The following is a 24773-nucleotide window of genomic DNA, read 5'->3' on the forward strand; positions in this document are numbered from 1 at the left end:
ATGAAGCTCCTGGTGAGAAGAATGTATCTGCTGAGAGCTTTCTAGAGAGGTAACCAACACTAAGATTTGCCAAGAAAATTTTTATTGTGCTTTGGGTCGTAACTAATGACTGCTATTTGACAATCTGGTATCATATACGGACCCATTTGCAAAACTTCTACAATTCCTTAGTTTTGAGCGACTTTAATGATGTCGTAAGGAGCAGGGAAAAGAATGTCCGTCGTTGCACATATCGCTGCTCTAAATGGGTGGAGCATAAACGCATGATGTTTCGCAAGGTTACCACTATCAGCGTGCACAAGATTCCTTTCCATTGCTAGTTAAAAGTTGTAATTGTGTTTCTTCGCTAAATAGGTAAACTGTTTGCAGAGAAAGTACGTAAAAAGATCGTAACTTCGACTAACACTTATAACACACGTATAATTTATTCTTACTCCTAGTCTGTGACATCACCAGAGCTAATAAGAGAGCGTTTTCGATCACGTGAGCAAAGCTTGATATTTAATTGTTTTTAAGCTTTAATTACATAAAAGTAACAGATATTTCGTGAGAGTATTGACCATAAACGCTATTTGAATGTTATGATCGACCAGAATAAGAACAATTCGAACCATATTTTTAATACAGGAAAATAGCCTATTGCACTGTCACTGAAGTTAGATGAAACTCAACAGACGCACTTTTGCACTGCGTACTGCTTTACGACACTGTGAGGAATAATCCATGAGTCAATATCAGTAAATAAAACAGAATAATGAAAATTCTTAGGGGTTTCTATTTATAAAAACAGTAACTGGAGGTCACAAACTAAAGATCTTCTGAAACGTCCACACTCTATAACATTTTTGCTTCATAGATACTAGCAGACTTTGGAGATAAAATTTTTAAAAAAGTACACTTAATTTTCCAATTTTCATTCACTGATATCTTATGGCAACACATTCTGGGCAACTGCAAATTCTTAACTGTGGAATAAGTATTTGTTGCACAGATGCGTGAACAGTGATAAAATGTTGATAAAACGTCTCCACATTACGTCCACGAAGCGGTCAGGATTTTGTTAAAGGGGGAGTCCGATTTACTAAGGAGGACCTTAAAAAGACTCGTGTTTTTCATTTTATGCTGAAGGTATACATAATGAAACATACGAAAAACACTCAAATTTTAAAGCGCCCTTTCATAAAGACGGGTGAAATGGAAAATACGTTTGGCAACGGATCTGTTCATAGAGCTAAAAGCTACACTAAGAGAAAAATAAACCCTATTTATTTTAAAATGCAGCATACTTATTCCTGGATGATTTTATTTATTGATACCTTTTAGCAAACGTTCAGTGTCCTGCTCAGTGAGGCAGGAATAACAACTTGAAGGGGGTTCTTGTTCTGTTAATTGTAGCAATATCTTTTCTCGTGAGCGCTGGTAGAGAAACTGAATTGCCCAGTTTCATGAGCCATTGATGTTACTATCCATATCCACTAACATTGTCCATTCCGCTCTTACTTGTTCTGCGATTATAGGAATATCACATTATGGTATTGCAGCGAGAGGTACACGGTGCAGCATATTTGGAAATTGGTCTGCATGTTCGTTGCCCCTAGCTCCAACTTGCCCACATTGTGTTCCTGAAGTGCACATTTCAGGGACAAGTTGCAACCGCTTGTTCATAAAACATCATTCCACACGATCCAAAACAATCGCCTCAAATTCAGTCCGTTGCGAAACTCTTCTCCGTATATTCATTTGGCTTTCCAGGTGCAGAATCTTTTTGTACTATACTTTAATTGAATGTCTACCAGTTCCTGTAACAGGTAACGCTCCGTCTTTTAATAACTAGTCATGAAGTGTAAACACTGGTAATCTCCACAATGGACATAGCAGAGAAGATAGTACTATTTAACATATCGCCACCAATGTTGATGAGCCGTGAAACTGTTTGTTATAGAACATGTGCAGCCTACGAAACGCGCTTCACACTGATTGCTCATTCAATACCTCGCATTCCTGGTTTATTAATTTCCGACCATTAGATCCTTAGCTTACTCAGTTTAGAATTCTCCACCGTTAGTATAATTTTGACCCTTAAGATTACGAGCACCCTTTATCCTCCTTACTAAAGAGCTTAGATTTTGTGAATGAAAAGTTTATATTGATGGTCATTGAGTTGTTCTGGGACAAAATAATGCTAAAATACTAAATTCAAAAAATTATTGTGATTCTCCTAAATATTAAGCATGTAGCATGCATGCTCCAACAAATACATTTTAAAACAAAAAAAATTATCCAAATGGGATGGCAATTGGTAGATCTAATGTACATGTACATACAAGCAAATGGTTACAGTTAAACAAAGATTGGATGATTTATTCAAGAGCAAGAGCTTCATTAACTGAGCAAGTCAATAAAACGTTAGTCCATCCCTGGCCTTTATGCTAGCATTCATTCGGCTTGTCAATGACAGACAGAATTGGTGGATGTCCTCCTGAGGGATCTCGTGCCAAAATCCTGTCGAATTGGCGAGATAGGTCGTTAAAATCGCGTGGTGATTGGAGGGCCCGCTCATGATGCTCCAGACGTTCTCAATTGGGAAAATTGGGAAGAGATCCGACGACCTTGATGGCGAAGGTACGGTCTGGCGAGCACGAAGGCAAGCAGTAGAAACTCTCTCCGTTTGCGGGCGGACATTGTCTTGCTTAATTGTTGTCTCAGTATGGCTTATCTTGAAGACAAAAAAAAAAAAGTGGAATATCGTTAGCGTGCCGCTGTGCTTGTGCTACAAGGGTGCCGCGCATGACAACCAAAGGGGTCCTGCTATGAAATGAAATGACACCCCAAACCATTACTGCTGCTTCTCAGGCCTTACGGCGCGCCAGACGACAGTCAGGTTGGTCTCCCCCTATTGTCTGGGGTGCCTCCAGAGACGTCTTGCTGGTCATCGGAGCTCAGTCCCAAGCGGGACTCATCACTGAAGACGACTGTATCGCAGTCTATGAGATCACAGGCCAAAGTCGTGTCTGGAGGCGCCGCAGACGACGGTGGAATGCCAACCTCACTGCCACCTGCCATTCGACCCGGCAACAGGAGTGACGTTTGGGGTGCCGTTTCTTTTCACAGCAGGACCCCTTTGGTTGTCATCTGCGGCGCCCTTAAATCTTAGCGGTACGTCGACGGCATTCCACGCTCCGTTTTGACGTTTTCTTCCCCGTCTTGGCAAATCACCTTGGCTCTCGAATCCAGGGGCTACTAGCTCAGCGCCTCAAAGTGCAGAGGTACGCTGCTCGGTAGAGAATTTGGCAAAACTGGTTGTTGTACTTTGTTCCCCCCCCCCCCCCCCCCCCCTTCGTTCCGTATTGGAACCAGTTTTAATAACTGAGTACTGCCCATTGGGCGATATCTTGCCTTTTGAGCTTTGGTAGAATTTTGAGCAAATCTTTTGAAGAAATGCAACCATCACCGTTTGGACGATATTTTTATTGATCAATGCGCTTTTTGGGCGACAGTGGCAAATCCAAGTGTATTTTTATGCACTGGTTTTAGGTTGATGTTATTTGTAAGGATCTTACTGCACCGCTGCCTTGAGAAATGCTGAAATATTGCAAACCCAAAGTTCTACCTGTCTCCAAATGGCGACTCTAGTCTTAACATTAAACTGCTATATAAATGTAATGAGGCTATTTTAGTTGTGCGTATGTATTTTTAACTTATCTTAACGCAAGTGGACGATAAAAATTGTTTTCCTCCCATTTTTTGTTACAAAATTATCCACAATTGGAAATCACCAGGACAGAAAACTGCTAAAAACAGTAAACAATAGAGTTTACGTTAAATTCAACTGCAAATAAGAACTGAACTGATGAACAGAAAAACAACTAGATTCAATTAAGGTAACAATGTACAATTGTTAGTCTTGAGTAAAGGTGGGATAGGTTACAGCCGATAGTGCTAATTTAGGCGTATCAATGACCTTTTTGATTGTCGATAGTGCGTATTCTTCTTTCGTCGTATGAGTGAACATCAAAATACAAGAGACATCAAAAAGTTTCTGTTACGTGGGTGTACAGCCCACAATTGGTATGCCACTGATGCAAAATTGCCGTGCGCATTGAGGAAATCATTACACTGAAGCATCAAGTTAAAGATACCCTTTTGGTAAAACAGCGTGCCCTGTTGCGTGAAATAGTGTGTAACTGCCTGCCGCGTATCCTCGCCCGACAGGAATCGTCGACCCTTCAACGGCTCATTAAAGAACCGAAGGCGCGATCATCGCGTTATTGGCATAATGCCTGTCTTACTACACTTATATGGGGACATGCGTTATCATCGAGCAGCATCACTCCTTGAGCGCACCACTCCACAACGCTGGTTTTGGACAGACAGGCTTCCCCGTACAAATTCTTCATTCACCGATGGATGTTACCGGTGTTTGTCCTTCCGAAGCCAATAAAAGAGTAACAGCTAACAGCACGTTGGTCCCGTTTGGACGCATTTGGTAATAACGTCGCCATAATTCATGTTTGCACATTTACTCCATGCACGTCGGAGAGACACGGATGCCACGCTAATCCCTTGCCAAAATGTCGAAACTTCCACATCTGTTTCGGAGTCGCGCTACGTTGCATATAAGCCACAGTAACACCCTCAAAAGCAAAATTTGACCGTCACTTGCCTCTTTCAATTTGAGTACCCGGCAACTGGGTAATATAATTTATTGTAGGCGATAGGGGAATCTGAACCCCCACCCTCCTCCTACCCCTTTGACTACGCCCTTCTTAGCTCCCCTTGCATAGAGCCCTTTCAATGACAAGCAAACAACAACCACGCGGTACATTTAGTCCTTTATCAAGTTTGTCACCAACTATCAATCACGGTTTGGAAACAATAATAACATTCATAAGCGTACGAAGTTCTCTGACAGTTGCAGAGAGCTGGCGCAGCAATTTAGAGCGCCTACATCAACCAGTCACGTAACGCGATTTCGTATATGTCTCTATGGCTATGCTTCAGTGTTGGCGCAGCCCTGTAGGAGGTTCTTGTGTCGCCGTTAGCGCTTCGCAGTTGAATGCTGGCAGCAGTGCTGCCAGCTGTCAGGGACCTTTTTACTCCAACTCTATTATACAAGGAGAAATGAATTCACTATCCCTTACTCAGTATTAGTAGGCACAGAAATGAGAGAGGTATTTAGACCTGAAAATCTTTGATCGTGTACTAATATCTAATAGATAAAATTAATTTTGAACAAAAAATTAAATCATATCTACTTTGTGAACCTTGCCATTTCTGAATATAATGTACAGAGACGAGCATAATTGAAGAACGTAGCTAAGAATTATATTAGGCGTCGCTAAGTAGAAACAGCTGTATGAAACTTAGACCATACGTAGAAAGAGCTACTACAGCATAGCACACAAGGTAACTGAAAGGAATACGTACTGAGACGAAGAGAAATAAAATCATTATTCAAAGGCAATAATTGCACAGAAGTCGTGCTTTATGATGGTTCCCTATAACATTACAAAAGGTGGGGCATGGTTCTTAAGAGGATGTGGCCACCTCGGAAGACGGTGCATGCCCTGCAGCATGCTCCCGCGTTGGCTACAACGTTGGTAAGCAGCTCTTACGGTAGGGCGTTCCATTCGTCGACCAGCGTGGTTGACAACTGTTAGATGGTCGTTGGACCATTTGGACGTGCTGCATTACATGTCCCCAACGCATTTCACACATGCTCTATGGATTTAAGTCTGGGCAACGGGCGGAGCTGTCCATTAACCGAATATCCTCTCGTTTCAAGAGCTCCTCCACTTGCGCTATTCTATACAGTCACGCCTTGTCATCCACAAGAATAGACTCATGGCCAAATGCATCCCTGAAAAGAAGTACCTGGGAAGGAGTACAGTGTCACAATAGCGTTGACTTTTGACTGTACCGTGTTCAAAGATTTGGACGTCAGAATGTCCTTGCAACATTAAGCCACCACACGCCATAACACCTAGACGACTAAAACAATCATGGCCGACAATGTTCCTGAGTGCATTAATATCTTCATATGGTGAGAGGTGAGACTGCATAATGTACCTACGAACGCGAACACGATCGTTTTGGTGTTCCATGTGCTACGGCGTGGGGAGGCTTGATGTTGGATGGGCGTACTGACCTCCAGATCTTATATGAACACGTTGCACTCAGCAGGCAACGTTATTGTAATACTGACCTGTGGTCTAGGGGTAGCGTCTTTGATTCATAATCCAAAAGTCTTCAATCCCGGGTTCGATCGCCGCCACTGCCTAAATTTTGATAAATAATCAGCATTGGCGGCCGAAGACTTCCGGCATAAGAAGTCAGCCTCATTCTGCCAACGGCCTTGTCAAAGAGGGCGGAGGAGCGGATAGAGGTTCAGCGCACTCTCTTGTATTAGGGATGGGAAATTGCCCCTAAAGGCGGAAGAATCAGCAATGATCAACGACATGAGGATGCAGAAGGCAATGGAAACCACTGCATTAAAGACACGTAACGTATATCCACAGGGCATGTGGCCTGTAATTGAAGAAGTGTCATGATGATCTCTCCATTGGCAAAATATTCCGGAATAGTCCCACATTCGGATCTCCGGGAGGGGGCTGCCAAGGGGGAGGTTACCATGAGAAAAAGATTGAATAATCAACGAAAGGATAACGTTCTACGAGTCGGGGCGTGGAATGCCAGAAGCTTGAACGTGGTAGGGAAACTAGAAAATCTGAAAAGGGAAATGCAAAGGCTCAATCTAGATATAGTAGGGGTCAGTGAAGTGAAGTGGAAGGAAGACAAGGATTTCTGGTTAGATGAGTATCGGGTAATATCAACAGCAGCAGAAAATGGTATAACAGGTGTAGGATTCGTTATGAATAGGAAGGTAGGGCAGAGGGTGTGTTACTGTGAACAGTTCAGTGACCGGGTTGTTCTAATCACAATCGACAGCAGGCCAACACCGACAACGATAGTTCAGGTATACATGCCGACGTCGCAAGCTGAAGATGAACAGATAGAGAAAGTGTATGAGGATATTGAAAGGGTAATGCAGTATGTAAAGGGGGACGAAAATCTAATAGTCATGGGCGACTGGAATGCAGTTGTAGGGGAAGGAGTAGAAGAAAAGGTTACAGGAGAATATGGGGTGGGACGAGGAATGAAACAGGAGAAAGGCTAATTGACTTCTGTAACAAGTTTCAGCTAGTAATAGCGAATACCCTGTTCAAGAATTACAAGAGGAGGAGGTATACTTGGAAAAGGCCGGGAGATACGGGAAGATTTCAATTAGATTACATCATGGTCAGATAGAGATTCCGAAATCAGATACTGCATTGTAAGGCGTACCCAGGAGCAGATATAGACTCAGATCACAATATAGTAGTGATGAAGAGTAGGCTGAAGTTCAAGACATTAGTCAGGAAGAATCAATACGCAAAGAAGTGGGATACGGAAGTACTAAGGAATGACGAGATACGTTTGAAGTTCTCTAACGCTATAGACACAGCAATATGGAATAGCGCAGTAGGCAGTACAGTTGAAGAGGAATGGACATATCTAAAAAGGGCCATCACAGAAGTTGGGAAGGAAAACATAGGTACAAAGAAGGTAGCTGCGAAGAAACCATGGGTAACAGAAGAAATACTTCAGATGATTGATGAAAGGAGGAAGCACAAACATGTTCCGGGAAAATCAGGAATACAGAAATACAAGTCGCTGAGGAATGAAATAAATAGGAAGTGCAGGGAAGCTAAGACGAAATGGCTGCAGGAAAAATGTGAAGACATCGAAAAAGATATGATTGTCGGAAGGACAGACTCAGTATACAGGAAAGTCAAAACAACCTTTGGTGACATTAAAAGCAACGGTGGTAACATTAAGAGTGCAACGGGAATTCCACTGTTAAATGCAGAGGAGAGAGCAGATAGGTGGAAAGAATACACTGAAAGCCTCTATGAGGGTGAAGATTTGTCTGATGTGATAGAAGAAGAAACAGGAGTCGATTTAGAAGAGATAGGGGATCCAGTATTAGAATCGGAATTTAAAAGAGCTTTGGAGGACTGACAGTCAAATAAGGCAGAAGGGATGGATAACATTCCATCAGAATTCCTAAAATCATTGGGGGAAGTGGCAACAAAACGACTATTCACGTAGGTGTGTAGAATAAATGAGTCTGGCGATATACCATATGACTTTCGGAAAAGCATCATCCACACAATTCCGAAGACGGCAAGAGCTGACAAGTGCGAGAATTACCGCACAATCAGCTTAACAGCTCATGCATCGAAGCTGCTTACAAGAATAGTATACAGAAGAATGGAAAAGAAAATTGAGAATGCGCTAGGTGACGATCAGTTTGGCTTTAGGAAAAGTAAAGGGACGAGAGAGGCAATTCTGACGTTACGGCTAATAATGGAAGCAAGGCTAAGGAAAAATCAAGAGACTTTCATAGGATTTGTCGACCTGGAAAAAGCGTTCGACAATATAAAATGGTGCAAGCTGTTCGAGATTCTGAAAAAAGTAGGGGTAAGCTATAGGGAGAGACGGGTCATATACAATATGTACAACAAACAAGAGGGAATAATAAGAGTGGACGATCAAGAACGAAGTGCTCGTATTAAGAAGGGTGTAAGACAAGGCTGTAACCTTTCGCCCCTACTCTTCAATCTGTACATCGAGGAAGCAATGATGGAAATAAAAGAAAGGTTCAGGAGTGGAATTAAAATACAAGGTGAAAGGATATCAATGATACGATTCGCTGATGACATTGCTATCCTGAGTGAAAGTGAAGAAGAATTAAATGATCTGCTGAACGGAATGAACAGTCTAATAAGTACACAGTATGGTTTGAGAGTAAATCGGAGAAAGACGAAGGTAATGAGAAGTAGTAGAAATGAGAACAGCGAGAAACTTAACATCAGGAGTGATGGTCACGAAGTCAATGAAGTTAAGGAATTCTGCTACCTAGGCAGTAAAATAACCAATGACGGACGGAGCAAGGAGGACATCAAAAGCAGACTCGCTATGGCAAAAAAGGCATTTCTGGCCAAGAGAAGTCTACTAATATCAAATACCGGCCTTAATTTGAGGAAGAAATTTCTGAGGATGTACGTCTGGAGTTCAGCATTGTATGGTAGTGAAACATGGACTGTGGGAAAACCGGAACAGAAGAGAATCGAAGCATTTGAGATGTGGTGCTATAGACGAATGTTGAAAATTAGGTGGACTGATAAGGTAAGGAATGAGGAGGTTCTACGCAGAATCGGAAAGGAATATGTGGAAAACACTGATAAAGAGAAGGGACAGGATGATAGGACATCTGCTAAGACATGAGGGAATAACTTCCATGGTACTAGAGGGAGCTGTAGAGGGCAAAAACTGTAGAGGAAGACAGAGATTGGAATACGTCAAGCAAATAATTGAGGACGTAGGTTGCAAGTGCTACTCTGAGATGAAGAGCTTAGCACAGGAAAGGAATTCGTGGCGGGCTGCATCAAACCAGTCAGTAGACTGATGACCAAAAAAAAAAAAAATTTATTCTCAATGTGCTTCTTTTCAGGCTGCATTCGGGGCCTGACTTCCTTTTTATGAATGACAGTGCGTGCGACCGCATTCAACAGCGCAGGTGAAGACGCTCTTGGAACGAGAGGATGTTCGAAAAATGGACTTGTCTGTATGTTCCTCCGACTACAATCCCATCTGACAGGTATGCGATGCGTTAGGGAGACATACCGCAGCACAAAAACGCGCATCAACGACTATCTGACAGTATTCAACTACACTAGTGGAGGAACGGAACACCCTACCACAACAACTCCTTGCCATCCAGTATCGGAGCTCGTCACAGAGCATGAATTTCCTTGCGAAGTGACCACACGCTGTATTAAAAATCATTTCCTGCCTTTTTCAATATCCTGGGGACCATTCTGAAACGCTGGGCCTTCAGTATAATAATTGTCTTTGAGTAAAAGTGTTATTTCTTTTCGTCTCATTGGTATTTCTGTCAGCTACTTTGTGCACTATACTGTAGCAGTTCTTTCTACGTACGGCCCAAGTTTCATCGAGCTATGTTACTTAGCAGCGACACATTATGCAAAAGTTATTCTCGTTCTTAAGTTTTGCCCACCAGCACTGCCGTTCCATATCACAACGAGAGATCGCTGGGACTGAGAATAAATAAACCACTGAACTAAACTGTTGAGGATTCAGAAGTGTAATACCTTAGTTTCACAGGTGGAATACATTGTACACACGAAAGTACAAACTGTGGAGTGAGTTATTTAATAGCTAGGGATTTAGAGGCATTGGGTGTGTCACATAAACATGTGCAGACTTACGCGTTGTCGGAGTTCCCGCGCTTATCGATGACGATGACGGCGGGGCTGACGTCCTTCTCGATGACGACCTTGAAGTGGCCGTCGTCCATGTTGAGCATGTGAAGCCACAGGTGGAGGCGGCAGCGCTGCATGGTGCTGGGCGTGCGCGGGCTTCGAACCAGGTACTCCAGCGGCGGGCCCCCGCGGCTCTGCACCAGCAAGTAGTGTCCTGCGCACAGAGTCCATGTCAGTGTCTGAAGGCTGCAGACACTCATTCGCAATATACTCGGCTATCTTTAGACACTATATATGTGTAACATTATACCCATGTATCGTTATTTATGATCACATTTACACAATGATTTCGTCCCTTTAGGAAAGAAGATCAGAAGTTCTGCCTCAGTTCACTTCTCACACCACTGAAAAGACGAACGACACACGCATTAATGTCAGTGGCGCTAAGAAACAGCTGAAACTGCAAAAAATTAAATGTTACTTCAGATCATCGTTGTGGGCCCTGTCAGATTCTATACTTAAGAAATTTACTTTTTCTGCGGATTACGAAAATAGTTTGTTTCGTTATTTTTGAGGCAATTACAGAACGAGTTATAATTTTTGAAATGAAATGCTTTTTCTATCATATGGCTGATGTATTTAAACCAACCGTGCACAAATCAGTTTAAATCAAATTTCCGTCAGTTCCATTACGCAGCTAGAATCGTTCAGAGTTCTGGGGGTGGATGCAACATTCTGCAAATAGTCAGTTGTGTTCAGATTGATGCTCTGGTGGCGAAATGTTCGTTTAAATGAGGTTTTCAAATGAGTGCCCGTTTCCCTGAATGTACAAATGGATGCGCCTTCCAAACGGCCTGTGGACGATATGTAAAAGTGGATATGCACATCCGAAGGAACTTTGCATCGTACTTCTGAAACAATACAAACACTGGAATATCGTATTTATCCGCTGACACCGGCAAGCCACTTTCTATTATAATGTGTTCCCTGTGAGGGAATATGCATATGTATGTACGAGTGCAAGTTGTAGACGGGTGGTTGACGATGTATCAAAATTTTTATCTGGCCGTGAGTTGTGCTCGGATAGCCTAATGGTAAGGCGACCGCTCGCAATAAGCGGGAAATCTCAGTCCGAGTCCAGGTATGGCACAAATTTTCGTCATTCGATTACACTGCTGATGGTTGTCCATATTCGCAACTGCGAATACATTTAAGATGTAAAGCTGCTGATGTAACGGAGCGGCAAACTTCCTCGACGCGCAGTTTGAATTCATATTTGGTTAGATTTTAGAATATATCCTTACACTGACCTATACAATGCAGGTGGAAAGGTAGAAACACGCGAGGTTTGGCCTGACACGGAACTTGACTTGGAAAAACATGTCATACACATAAAACGACTATGTTTACGTCTACATTATCACCCCAAAATCCACTTGACGATGTGTGGTAGAGGGTAATTCTGTTATCATTAACTTAACCCTCTCTTTCATGTTCCATTTGCGAATGCTGCGTGGGAAGATTGAATGTCAGTAAGTATGTGTGTGGTGTCACCGCCAGACACCGCACTTGCTAGGTGGTAGCTTAAATCGGCCGCGGTCCATTTAGTACATGTCGGACCCGCGTGTCACCACTGTGTGATCGCAAACCGAACGCCACCACAAGGCAGGTCTCGAGATACGGAATAGCACTCGACCCAGTTGTACGACGACTTTGCTAGCGACTACACAGACGAAGCCTTTCTCTCATTTGCCGAGAGACTGTTAGAATAGCCTTCAGCTAAGTCCATGGCTACGACCTAGCAAGGCGCCATTAACCGTAACTGAAGAGAGTCTTATTTGTATTATCAACAGTGATGTACCACAACATGGAATAAAGTTAAGTATTTGAGGAGCTGCATACTTTTCTTATTAGAATTCACTACTTATCCTGTTCCAGAATTCACGCCCGTCTGCGTTAGATAGCGTGCATTTAGGCCGCCTCTATCTACAAGGTGTTGGCACATTTACCAACACATCATTGGCGACGAGACAACGGAAAGGGTCTTGTTCTTTCTAATTGCTTACATTTACTTGTGTCATGGCTTCGCCACAATCTCCAGATATACTGTCCGAATTTTATCGCTTGCAGACTCAGCAGACGCAGGCGTTATTGGATGCCCTTGGACAGCTCGTCCAGGGTCAACGTGCCATTCAAACCGATGCGGCAGCCGCCGCTTCACCGCTCCCGCAGCCACAACATGCAGTTGCACCGCAGTTTCGCAATTTTGATGCACAGCACGAGACCTGGACTGAATGGTCACGCCAGTTTGGATTTCATCTCGCCGCCTACAGAATTCAAGGTAATGAGCGGCAGCCGTTTTTGCTTTCGTGTGTAGGTGTGTCCACCTACCGTGTGATAGTGAAATTGTTTCCCCGACGCGACGTAGCAACTCTGTCATACGAAGAAATTTTGTCGGCATTGGACGCCTATTTCAAAGAAACAGTCAATGTAGTTGCAAAGAGGTATACTTTCTTTCGTACGAAACGTACGGCCGGTCAAACTAATAGGGAGTGGGTTGCAACTTTGCAAGGCCTTACTAGGGATTGTGCGTTTGAATGTGACTGTGGCCTTCCTTATTCAGATACTATGGTACGTGATGCAATTGCACAGAACGTTTCTGATGTTCGTATACGGGAGCAAATTTTGAAACTAGTTAATCCCTCCCTTCAACAAGTGATAGACATATTGGATAGACAAGACACACTTGACTTTGCTCAGGAATCATTTGAAACTTCGTCAGCCGTGTGTAACATTAACCGGCCCGCCGGGCGCGCAGCACGGCCCGGTAAACTGGCCTCGCGCACGTCTGCGCAGCTGCCACCACACTCTAAACCAGGTGTGCCGTGACAGAATACAACTGCAGTGAAATCTTGCCCGCGGTGTGCTACTAGACATTCGCGTGAAAATTGCCCGTCACGCCAAGCTCTTTGCTTTTTCTGTAATAAGAAAGGACATGTTCAAAGTGTTTGCCAGAAAAAGCTCAGATCAGACAATCACAACCATTCCAGGCCCTTTGCTTCGCGCCGGAATCGAACCAAGGACACTCAGGCTCGTGGACCTTCGCCCTGGCGCAGTCGACAGGACGCATTGTTGCTCTTTTTGTCTTCGTATCGCTCTCAGCCCCGAGATGGTCGCTCGCCGGCTGAGTTGCTCCACGGTCGTCCTCATCGAACCTTGATGTCTTTGCTGCATCCGCCGCATCAGGTTCCTGTGCAGCGGCAGACTCCTGCTTTTGCTCCAGGCGACGTTGTATTCTATCGCAATTATCGAGGTTGACGGCGTTGGCTCGCAGGGCGCATTCTTCGCTGCCTCAGCCGCGCGATGTATGTGGTTTTGGGGGCCTCTGGTGAGGTGCGTCGGCATCTCAATCAGCTGCGCCTCTGTCGTCGCACGGGTTCTGCCGCTCCCCGTCTGCTTTCAGCGACGGTGCCGTCCGGTCAGCGCCCTGGGGACCCATCTACTGGCTCGCCTCATCCCCAGGTGTTACCGACGATGCCTTCCATTTTGCCCCATGGCGACGCGCCGCAGCAGCCGCCGCCGCCGCCGCCTGTTCTCCCGCCGGCGCCGCCCGCATTCGACGCTTCGCTGCAGCCGCCAAGCGCCTCCCTGGGTCACGCGCCGCCGATCGCTTCCCGTGACCAGCCGTCCTCCGCCATGGACCTCTTGCCCGCTCCGGACCACATGGCGTCTTCGCCCGTCGAGTCCCCCGACGCAATGGAGGTCGACCCTTCGGCCGCTCCTGTCTCTTTACGGGCGCATACACCGCATGTTGACGTGCACCCTGGACTAGGTTTTCAGGCGTTTCCTAGCTCCCCTCGGACCGAATGGCCGGGTGCGGGTGGCACAGCCTCGCCTGTTGTTAGGCTCCCCACCTCATCGCATACGTCAACATGGGGTCCTCCCCACGGCGGGCGGAAGCCTTATAACACGACCGTTCGCCGATTTGCGGGGGAGGAATGTGGTGTCACCGCCAGACACCACACTTGCTAGGTGGTAGCTTAAATCGGCCGCGGTCCATTTAGTACATGTCGGACCCACTTGTCGCCACTGTGTGATCGCAGACCGAGCGCCACCACAAGGCAGGTCTCGAGATACGGAATAGCACTCGACCCAGTTGTACGACGACTTTGCTAGCGACTACACAGACGAAGCCTTTCTCTCATTTGCCAAGAGACTGTTAGAATAGCCTTCAGCTAAGTCCATGGCTACGACCTAGCAAGGCGCCATTAACCGTATCTGAAGAGAGTCTTAATTGTATTATCAACAGTGATGTACCACAACATGGAATAAAGTTAAGTATTTGAGGAGCTGCGTACTTTTCTTATTAGAATTCACTACTTATCCTGTTCTAGAATTCACGCCCGTCTGCGTTAGATAGCGTGCATTTAGGCCGCCTCTATCTACAAGGTGTTGGCACATTTACCAACACATCAATGTGTATTAGCTCTAATTTCTCGAATTTTCTGGTTTCGCGAGACGCATGTGGGAGGAAGTAATATGTTGTTCGATTCTTCCCAGAATGTACTTGTAACACCGAAAATCCATGATGCATGGCACCTGCTACCGACGTATAATTTTTTTTAATTGTATGTAAATATTTGTAATTTAAATGCTTTCGTTTAATAAGTAAGGACATTGATTCACTGTATATGCACATTTAGGGGAAAGTCTGTTGACCTTTCATTGTATTTATCTGTGTTTTACGGTGTAACTTACAAGCTCTGGGAAAAAGCCAAAGGAATTGTTATTTGCATCGACTAGCAACGATAATAGCAGTGCTTGTACGTTGTAAAATCTTTGGGTAGGGGATTGTTGCGCAGAGCGGTGTGGTGTTAACGCTCTCGCAGTAGAGTATACCACTTCGGCGGCATCATGTACGCGCGCCGGCCAGATGACTAGTAGCAGGAGGAAGGACAGTGGACGGGCGGGAGAGACTATATTAATTGCAATTGCCCGTTCCTGTAATTGGCCGTGGCCCCACAAGATGCTACTGACTTCAACAACAGCAGTTCCAGCAACACAGATTCGTCGTCGGCTCCGAGTTTCGTCGCACGCACAGCACTGAAGTAAAACTGTTCATTGGTAGAAAGCATTAACGGCTAACCCAGCAGCACAACTGAATGTGATTTGATTAATGAACTTTATTTAAATAATAATCAGTTAAATTCAGGGCGATTGTGTCCTCATTGTCCCCAGACATTGTTACCAAGCATGGTCCTTGTTCCCTTTTTTCCTTATATGCTAACTGAAGTTTGAGAATCTATCACTGGAAAAAATCCAAATCTATAGAAAATGCACAAATTAAGAGTGCAGAAGTTTATTTATTTTACATATAACTTGGAGCATACGGCTATTTAGTTTGGTACGTATTCTATTATTTGTTTCTGTTCAAGTCAGTAAAAAAGGCTCAGTTGTTCAGACAATAATATGAAATCCAATTTGAAATTAAGTAGCTGCAAAGTAAAAAGTGCTTGCCTTTCTCTAAATTTCTTTGATGAAGTTATGTTGAGGTCTCTAAAAGTCATTGTTCACGTAACGAAGTTCAATACTAACGTACAGTTTAAGTGGATATTTTCAAATCATTACTCGATTGCCTTTTTCCAAATTTTGCTGGCTCTGAGCACTATGGGACTTAACATCTATGGTCATCAGTCCCCTAGAACTTAGAACCACTTAAACCTAACTAACCTAAGGACACCACACAACACCCAGTCGTCACGAGGCAGAGAAAATCCCTGACCCCGCCGGGGTTTTCAAAATTTAATGACAAAATTAACGTAAAAGTGACTTCTCAGTTTTCTTTATCATTACATACTCACTTAAAATTAGTGTCAAAAAAAGTGACAACCTTCAGTTGCTACGTCAGTGTTTAATAATAAATGTCTTTCTTTCCCATCATCTTGTTCAAATGGCTCTGAGCACTATGGGACTTAACATCTGAGGTCATCAGTACCCTAGAACTTAGAACTACTTAAACCTAACTAACCTAAGAACATCACACACATCCATGCCCGAGGCAGGATTCGAACCTGCGACCGTAGCAGTCGCGCGGTTCCGGATTGCGCATCTAGAACCGCTAGACCACCGCGGCCCCCATCATCTTGTACAGGATTTTGGATGTAAATCGCCCTAGTGGGCTGGCGACCGTAATTATTTCCTTGTAGTTCATTAATGTAACTTTTGGATTCATGATCAGTGGTACCCCTTTTCTGTCCAGTGTTGTTCGTGAGTGAATGCACAAAATAACTTTCATTTTTCCAAATTGTAGCCCTGTTCGGTTTAATTACTTTTTTATTTTTAGTAGACTTTTCTATCAGAAAGATCTGTTGTACACTTTCCCCCTACTTATCGGTATTACTTCTTCGCGAAAGGTGGCCATATCCAATTAGAAAAATTCCATTAGGTATACACGCGATCCACTGTCATATTTTATATCGCAAGCAGACTAGGCCGATTAGTAAGGGGGAGGTTACATACTCTCTCGAAATTTCGACAGTAAACATCTCCACGATGCGCAACGCCTCTCTTGTAGCGTCTGCCACTGGAGCTTGTTGAGCATCGCTATAAAGCTGTTGCGCGGACTAAACAATCCAGTGACAAAACATATTGTCTTCGTTGGATCGTCTCAATCTCTTCTATCAGTCCTATATGTAGATTCCCAATAAAACACCAGTAAATTTCTTTTTATGGAGATATCTAAAATCAACAGCCCCAGATGACTTAAAATAGTACATTGAGGAAGCTTTTCACTACGTGATAGTAGTAACTTTACATCTGACATCATGTTGGATTGTTGCTAATTTTGTATAGACGTATAGTTTTGCCTGATGATCATGTTTTCTGCTTCTAGGAGGGATACACTCAATGTGTTCAGTATGAAACTTTGGAAAGCAATACCTCTGCCGCTACTGTTGGAGGAAAGCAAGGAATGGTAAGAGCATTACAGTTCGGATAGCTAAATAGCGTTTTCTTCGTCAGTCTTTCGTCTAGTTTCATGCGGCCGCAACTAATTCTTTTCCTGCACCGACCTCTTCATATCAGAGCAGCACTTGCAGCCTGTCTTCAGTTACTTTTAGGGTGTATCCCAATCCCTGTCTCGCCGTGTAGTTTTTACCCTCTGCAGCTCTCTCTTAATACCGTGGAAGTTATTTCCAGATGTGCTAGCACACGTCCTCCCATCATCTGGTCCTTTCTTCTTAACGGAGTTTTCCATGTGCTCTTTCTCATGCCGTTTCTGTAGAGACCCATCGCATTTCTTGTCTTTTCCGCCTACTTAATAATTTTCAGCATCCTTCTGTAGTGCCACATCTCAAACGCCTCGATTTATTGCTGCAGATGTATAGTCTCGGAAATGTATTCCTCACATTAATGCCGATATTTGATGCTAGCAGACTTGTCTTGGCCAGGAATGTCCTCTTTTCCTGTGCTAATCTGATTTTTAAGTCTTTACTGCCTCGTACATCGCATGTTATTTTATCTTCAAGATACCAGTATTCTTTAAATTCGTCTACTTCGTGGTCCGGCTGGTCCCGGCGGAGGTTCGAGTCTTCCCTCGAGCATGGGTGTGTGTGTTTGTCCTTAGGATAATTTAGGTTAAGTAGTGTGTAAGCTTAGGGGATGATGACCTTAGCAGTTAAGTCCCATAAGATTTCACATACATTTGAACATTTTTGAACTTCGTGGTCACCAATTTCGATGTCATGCCTTCCCCTAATCCTATTTATACTACTCCTCATTTCTTTCGCCTTTCTTCGGTTTACTCTCAACATATATTTTATGCATATTAGACTGTAAATTTCATTCAACAGGTTCTGCAAATCTTCTTCACTTCCACTGGGGATAGCAATATCTTCAGCAAATATTATAATGGTGTGGCACAGGGAATGTTGCGAGTGGTAAGTGGATGGGGGGTGTGTTCGCACAATTTCTTTAGCAAATGTAATTCAGATTATTAATATGTATGAACAATCCAGAGTCCGCAGCTCGTGGTCGTGCGGTAGCGTTCCCGTTTCCCGCGCCCAGGTTCCCGGGTTCGATTCCCGGCGGGGTCAGGGATTTTCTCTGCCTCGTGATGACTGGGTGTTGTGTGATGTCCTTAGGTTAGTTAAGTTTAAGTAGTTCTAGGGGACTGATGACCATAGCTGTTAAGTCCCATAGTGCTCAGAGCCATTTGAACCATTTTTTTTAACAATCCAGAGCACGTGCAGAATAAACAAAGACCAAAGAACTCGGCACTCAGAATAACAAAATCCGACTTATGAACCAATACAATTTTGATAATTTGCCCCAATAAAATCAAACAGCTTTACAATAAGGGAATACAAATGAATATATAATTTAATAACGCATTAGTACCTAAATTGCAACAGACAGAATATCAGTATACAAGACCCTCTAATTTCATTCAGGCTACAACACAAAGTCATGAGATAAGATACACAGATCACACAACACGTAGTGAAAGAAACGAGACACTCAAAAACAGATCTCACCTCAAAATCCAATCCCAAATATGCGCAACGAAAGTCAACACTCCATTTAATACTAAACAGAAAAACAAGAGACAGAGTTCACAACGGACCCAACAGCGCTCAGAATATCAGAACGGTAAAGCAATGAAATCCAGAAGCAATGACAATTTAATTTTCACTAGGCAGACTTCCTTCAGTGAATACACTTGCCCCATCATCAGCCTCCTTGCGTTACACCGCATAATTAAAAAGCAACTCAAGTAGGCCAAACCTGCCTCACTCGTATGCACTACAGCCAGAATTACCACAACAAACACACACTCTTCTGAGTCGTACCCGGAAACATGCCGCAGCAACCGGCTCTTCACTGCTGGATGTGCTACATTTGTTTGGATTTGCGAAGCCTAGCACGGTCCGCTGCTCCAGCCAGAACGTTGCCCGTGTTGACAGCAGACGCCTGCCAATCTCGGCCGGTCGTCCACCAGACTGCCTCGCTGCCCTGCACACGTTCCTGCTTCGTCTCTCCAGGAGAGGTTCATTGCCCCTCCCCCCACAAGCTCCCAGAAGAGTTCCGTTCGCCAGCCGATTCCTCTCTCAGCCATCGTTCCACCGCGGCTGCCTGCCGCCGACTGGCGGTGGTGTTCCAAGCACTTGCTGTGCTCCACTCGCGACCTCTCGCGTTTTACGTCGCTTAATCAATTCGAACACCCACCGCCAGCGGCAGAAAAGACGAATGCGCCACAATTCACGACACAACTGATATCCCTTCACTCTTGATTTTAATCCCCCTGCTGATCCTTTCTTTTATTTCGATCATTGCTACTTCATTGTCCTATTGGCTCAGAAGAGCAAGGGGTAGAAATTAGTAAATTTTTATTGAAGCGCATTCAAATGACCACAGGCAAACTGAAGGCAATCCCGAGACAGGCAGAATCAGGAAGCAAGCCACTACGTCGTAGGTGTGTCAGGTCGTCGACACATTGTGACACTGCCTGTCAAGTGAGGATTCACATTCAGCAGAAAGGAGGCTACAACAGAAAACCAAACGAAATGAGACAAGCGTACTCATTAGCCTGTAAGACGTCTTGCAAGAAACTCTATCCCTTTCACAAGAGTACATAGTGAGGAACTGACACAGCAGTTAACAGTCTGTTAACCGAATATAGTAGAATAAGAGTGATTTCAGGTGTGCCGCAGAGGAGTGACGTAGGACCGTTGCTGTTCACAATATATATAAATGACCTTGTGGATAACATCGGAAGTTCACTGAGGCTATTTGCGGATGATGCTGTAGTATATCGAGAGGTTGTAACAATGGAAAATTGTACTGAAATGCAGGAGGATCTGCAACGAATTGACGCATGGTGCAGGGAATGGCAATGGAATCTCAATGTAGACAAGTGTAATGTGCTGCGAATACACAGAAAGAAAGATCCTTTGTCATTTAGCTACAATATAGCAGGTCAGCAACTGGAAGCAGTTAATTCTATAAATTTTGTGGAAGTAGGCATTAGGAGTGCTTTAAAATGGAATGACAATATAAAATTAATCGTCGGTAAAGCAGATGCCAGAGTGAGATTCATTGGAAGAATACTAAGGAAATGCAACCCGAAAACAAAGAAAGTAGGTTACAGTACACTTCTTCAAAAAAATGGTTCAAATGGCTCTGAGCACTATGGGACTCAACTGCTGAGGTCATAAGTCCCCTAGAACTTAGAACTACTTAAACCTAACTAACCTAAGGACAACACACACATCCATGCCCGAGGCAGAATTCGAACCTGCGACCGTAGCGGTCGCGCGGTTGCAGACTGTAGCGCCAGAACCGCTCGGCCACCAGCGGCCGGCAGTACACTTCTTCGCCCACTGCTTGAATACTGCTCACCGGTGTGGGATCCGTACCAGATAGGGTTGATAGAGATATAGAAGATCCAACGGAGAGCAGCGCGCTTAGTTACAGGATCATTTAGTAATCGCGAAAGTGTTACAGAGATGATACATAAACTCCAGTGGAAGACTCTGCAAGAGAGACGCTCAGTAGCTCGGTACGGGCTTTTGTTGAAGTTTCGAGAACGTACCTTCACCGAGGAGTCAAGCAGTATGTTGCTCCCTCCTACGTATATCTCGCAAAGAGACCATGAGGATAAAATCAGAGAGATTAGAGCCTACACAGAGGCATACCGACAATCTTTCTTTCCACGAACAATACGGTACTGGAATAGAAGGGAGAACCGATAGAAGTACTCAAAGTACCCTCCGCCACACACCGTCAGGTGGCTTTCGGAGTATGAATGTAGATGTAGATGTAGATGTAGAAGGACACATACGCGCATTACGAACTGAGTCGTGCCTCTTAACCTCACACCAGCTCCCTCTATATATCCCAGCTCTCCAGTTCTCTTCAGGAGTTGATCATTGGTATCAAAGTTATTCAAAGTAATAGCACTCGATTCCACAATTATGATACTTAATCAATCTATGTGCTATGCTCCAGCACAGTCTATGAACTAGCCAAAGATGTACTTGAAATCATGGCAATCACCTGATGAACTTCATGCTGCTCGCCGCGTATCACCTACTGATGGAGGAATTGACTGTCCTCTGACAACGCATCATGGGGTGCTGAACTTCAACACAGAAGTCAGTAACAGAGTTTCTTGGAGTCCACATACCTGTTCAACATTCAGACTTCTCCAGGTGCTGAAACCTACCAGATAGCAAGGAGGATATCGACTATCGACACCATGTACATCGCGGATGGTTCATCAAGGGTCATTGCAGAATTCGGAGCGAGACCGAGGACACGCCAGCAGCCAGCCCAAGACCATTTCGCATTGGGCAATGGCGACACCCGCTAGCTGGAAATCCGCCACAGCACAGCCGTAGCTAAACCTCGCCTTCATGTGTATCTGCGGAGCTGGACAGACGTCAACGGAATGAGCGACAACTAAGGCTGGCACAGAAGAGCGACGACTTGTAAATTTTGAGAATAAATGAATAAACTCTACTAATGTTTTACTAGCGTTGATGATGCTTCGTAGATCCCCAGTAGCTATCCTGACTTCCCGTTCGGATCTTTGTAGATGAATAGACTGAAATGTACTTCGTTCTTGATCTTCTGTCCTTATTCTTTCCCCTCGGTTCTTGTACACATCGTAGGCCTATATTGCGTCTCTTTTTCTAAAGCTTACTCCTTTTGTTCTCACAATTTCGAATGTCTTGCACCACCTTAAACTATTGAACGCTTTGTTTAGGTAGATAAATCCTGTGAATGTGTCTTGCTTCTATTATCAATCGCAACTTCATAACTGCCTTTTTGATGCTTTTACCTCTCCGAAAATCAAAACGATCGTCATCTAACAGCTCCTTGATCTTGTTCTCCATTCTTTTCTATATTATTCTGTCAACGACTTTGATGGCTGAGCTGTTGGGCTGACTGTGCGATGGTTCTCGCATATATTTATCCTTGCTAACTTCAGAATTGTATGGATGATATTCTCCAAAAGTCTGATGATATTTCTTCAGTCATATAGACTGCACACGAGCTGGTATTGTCGTTGGCACTTCCCCCAATAACTTCATTAACTCCGCCTTGTTTGATTGCAAGTCTCCTAAAGCTCGGTTTGACTCTAATAACGGATCCCCTATGCTTTCCGTATCGTTCTGCTTTCTACAGCCAACTGATCATGTTGAAAATAAGTAAAATTGCAGCCTTCTGAATGGCAGGATGGTCCTTGCGGAAAACTGCCACACATTCTGGACGTGCTCCCTCAGGTTTTGCAACGATACTGGTATCAGTTATCACGTGAGCATTCTGATACCCGTCGACGAGGTTCTGGACGTCCACGCAGCACAGACGCCCGCCAGAATCGTCGTATTGTAAGGGCAGCAGTGGTAGATCGGACAGCTGCCATAGCACACGTAAGAGAACTTTTGAGCCCGGACGTGTCAGCACGAGCTGTTGTGAACCGGTTATTAGCAGTGGCACTACGGGCACACAAATCTCTAGCTCGTCTTTTACTAACGCCACAGCAACGACGTGCACGGTTCGACTGGCGCCGTCAGAGGGCCACTTGGAAGATGGAATGGCGTGCCGTGGTCTTCAGCGATGAAAGCAGGTACTGCCTGCACGAAGGTGTGTTCGTTTGCGCTTACGACGTAGACCTGGCGAGTACTGTCTCGTAGAGTGCATTCTTCCAAAACACACTGGTCCCATCCCAGCCTTTATAGTCTGGGGTGCTATAAGCTACCACTCTCGTTTACATTTGGTGTTTCTGGAGGGGACGCTAACCAGCGCGCGGTACGTGCAGAATGTTGTTAGAGCTGTTCTTTTGCCGTTCTTGCAACAGGTAGGTGATGTGTCGTTCCAGACGTGAACAAATGTAGCATAACGTATCCCAGGTCAGTATTCGCCATCTGTGCCATCAGCTTGATGCTAGAGTCAGCACCTGCACTGCAGCCCGTGGAGGCTACACCACATACTTAGGCTCTGAGCACTACGGGACTTAATACCTGAGGTCATCAGTCCCCTAGAACTTAGAACTACTTAAACCTAACCAACCTAAGGACGTCACACACACCCATGCCCGAGGCAGGATTCGAACCTGCGACCGTAGTGGTCGCGCGGTTCCAGACTGGAGCGCCTAGAACCGCTCGGCCACCCCGGCCAGCACCACGTACTTAACGTGGGTGTTATATGGTACCTCAGAACCTCTTGTGCTATTAATCTGCAAATGTATTCCATATGCACTGTTGCAACATTGAACCCTGAGTGAATTGCAAACCTCTCTGATTTTTCCCCGGCAGTGTATATTAAAAACTACATTTTTCTCTTTCTTATGAATTTGTTATAGCACAATCTTAACTGAGCAGGGTTTCATAAACAACGTTTTTGGTCTTGCCTTCTTTTGCAAGGACGTAAAGATTTTTTGGGTTGTATACATGTGAGCATGCCACATAGTTGCCCATGAGAAAAACGCGGATTTTGTAAAGGCACACCGGCAACTTGCAGTGTTTGACGTTGGTCTTCGTTTTTAGTCATCCCAAAAGCAATTTCTAGCGGGTATTGAGATTTTTTAAACTGAGAAGGCAAGATGTCTCCCTCTTTGTCCTACAACATTTAAATGATGCCACCGTTGTGAGTCTTCAAGCGTCTCAGAAGTGATAAGAGATACTTGACGCTCAACGTCTAAAATGCGACGGGCTTTCGGGTGTTCTAAAGCCTCTCTAGCTCTTAAGGCCGTATGACGTTCCGGAGAATGTGACATTGCACCGAGGCTTGATGGTTTCGATTAACTTTCGTAGCTCTAGCTCTCTTAGAACTAACACAGATTTATGTTTGCGAGTCATTTCCTAAAATAAATGCTATTAACTGTATACTTAATGTATTATGTTCTATAAGTAAAAGTCCAGTTACGGGTCGCTCTCGTGTTCTTTTTGTGTTGCTGTCTCACCGTGCCGCGTCCAATATCTACATTTCACATAGAAAGCCAAGACACCGTAACCACACTTTAACTTCAATAATGTGCTTCTTAACGCTTTTCCGACATAAAGTTTTAAATACAGTTCTTGGGCTTATCGTCGGATTTTTATTGTTACTCCATAATATTTCGTCGTAAAAACTGTCCAGCTTCGTCGCTGGTGTAGCAATTTTTTTTTGTTGATACATCACAAACCCGCGCAAGAGTAAACATTGCAATTGCACTGTCGAGGAATAATCTACAACACTTCGAGCCGCTAATCTGGTACGAAAAAATGTGTTCCATTTCCTACCTCACCCGCTTAGGAGTCTTTTTTTTGTACTTTCTAAAGTGGCTTTCGTTCTTCCTCGGGGTTCAAGCTATCTCCATACCAAATTTCATCAAAATCGGTTCTGCGTTTGAATCGCGAAAACGTAGGAATTATAATACACTGAATTGACAAAACTCACGGG

The 24773-nt window shown here is 44.3% G+C and overlaps 1 protein-coding gene across 1 annotated transcript in view; it reads right to left on the minus strand.

Moving 5' to 3' along the window:
- LOC126479258 (leukocyte tyrosine kinase receptor-like) overlaps nucleotides 1–24773 on the minus strand; it is a 782006-nt gene that overhangs the window by 468490 nt on the left and 288743 nt on the right. Inside the window, 1 exon segment of the mRNA XM_050103770.1 lies at nucleotides 10335–10542. Within this exon segment, the coding sequence (XP_049959727.1) occupies nucleotides 10335–10542 (208 nt within the window).

The sequence above is a fragment of the Schistocerca serialis genome, chromosome 1 (genome assembly GCF_023864345.2).
Source record: "Schistocerca serialis cubense isolate TAMUIC-IGC-003099 chromosome 1, iqSchSeri2.2, whole genome shotgun sequence".
Classification (NCBI taxonomy): Eukaryota; Metazoa; Arthropoda; class Insecta; order Orthoptera; family Acrididae; genus Schistocerca; species Schistocerca serialis.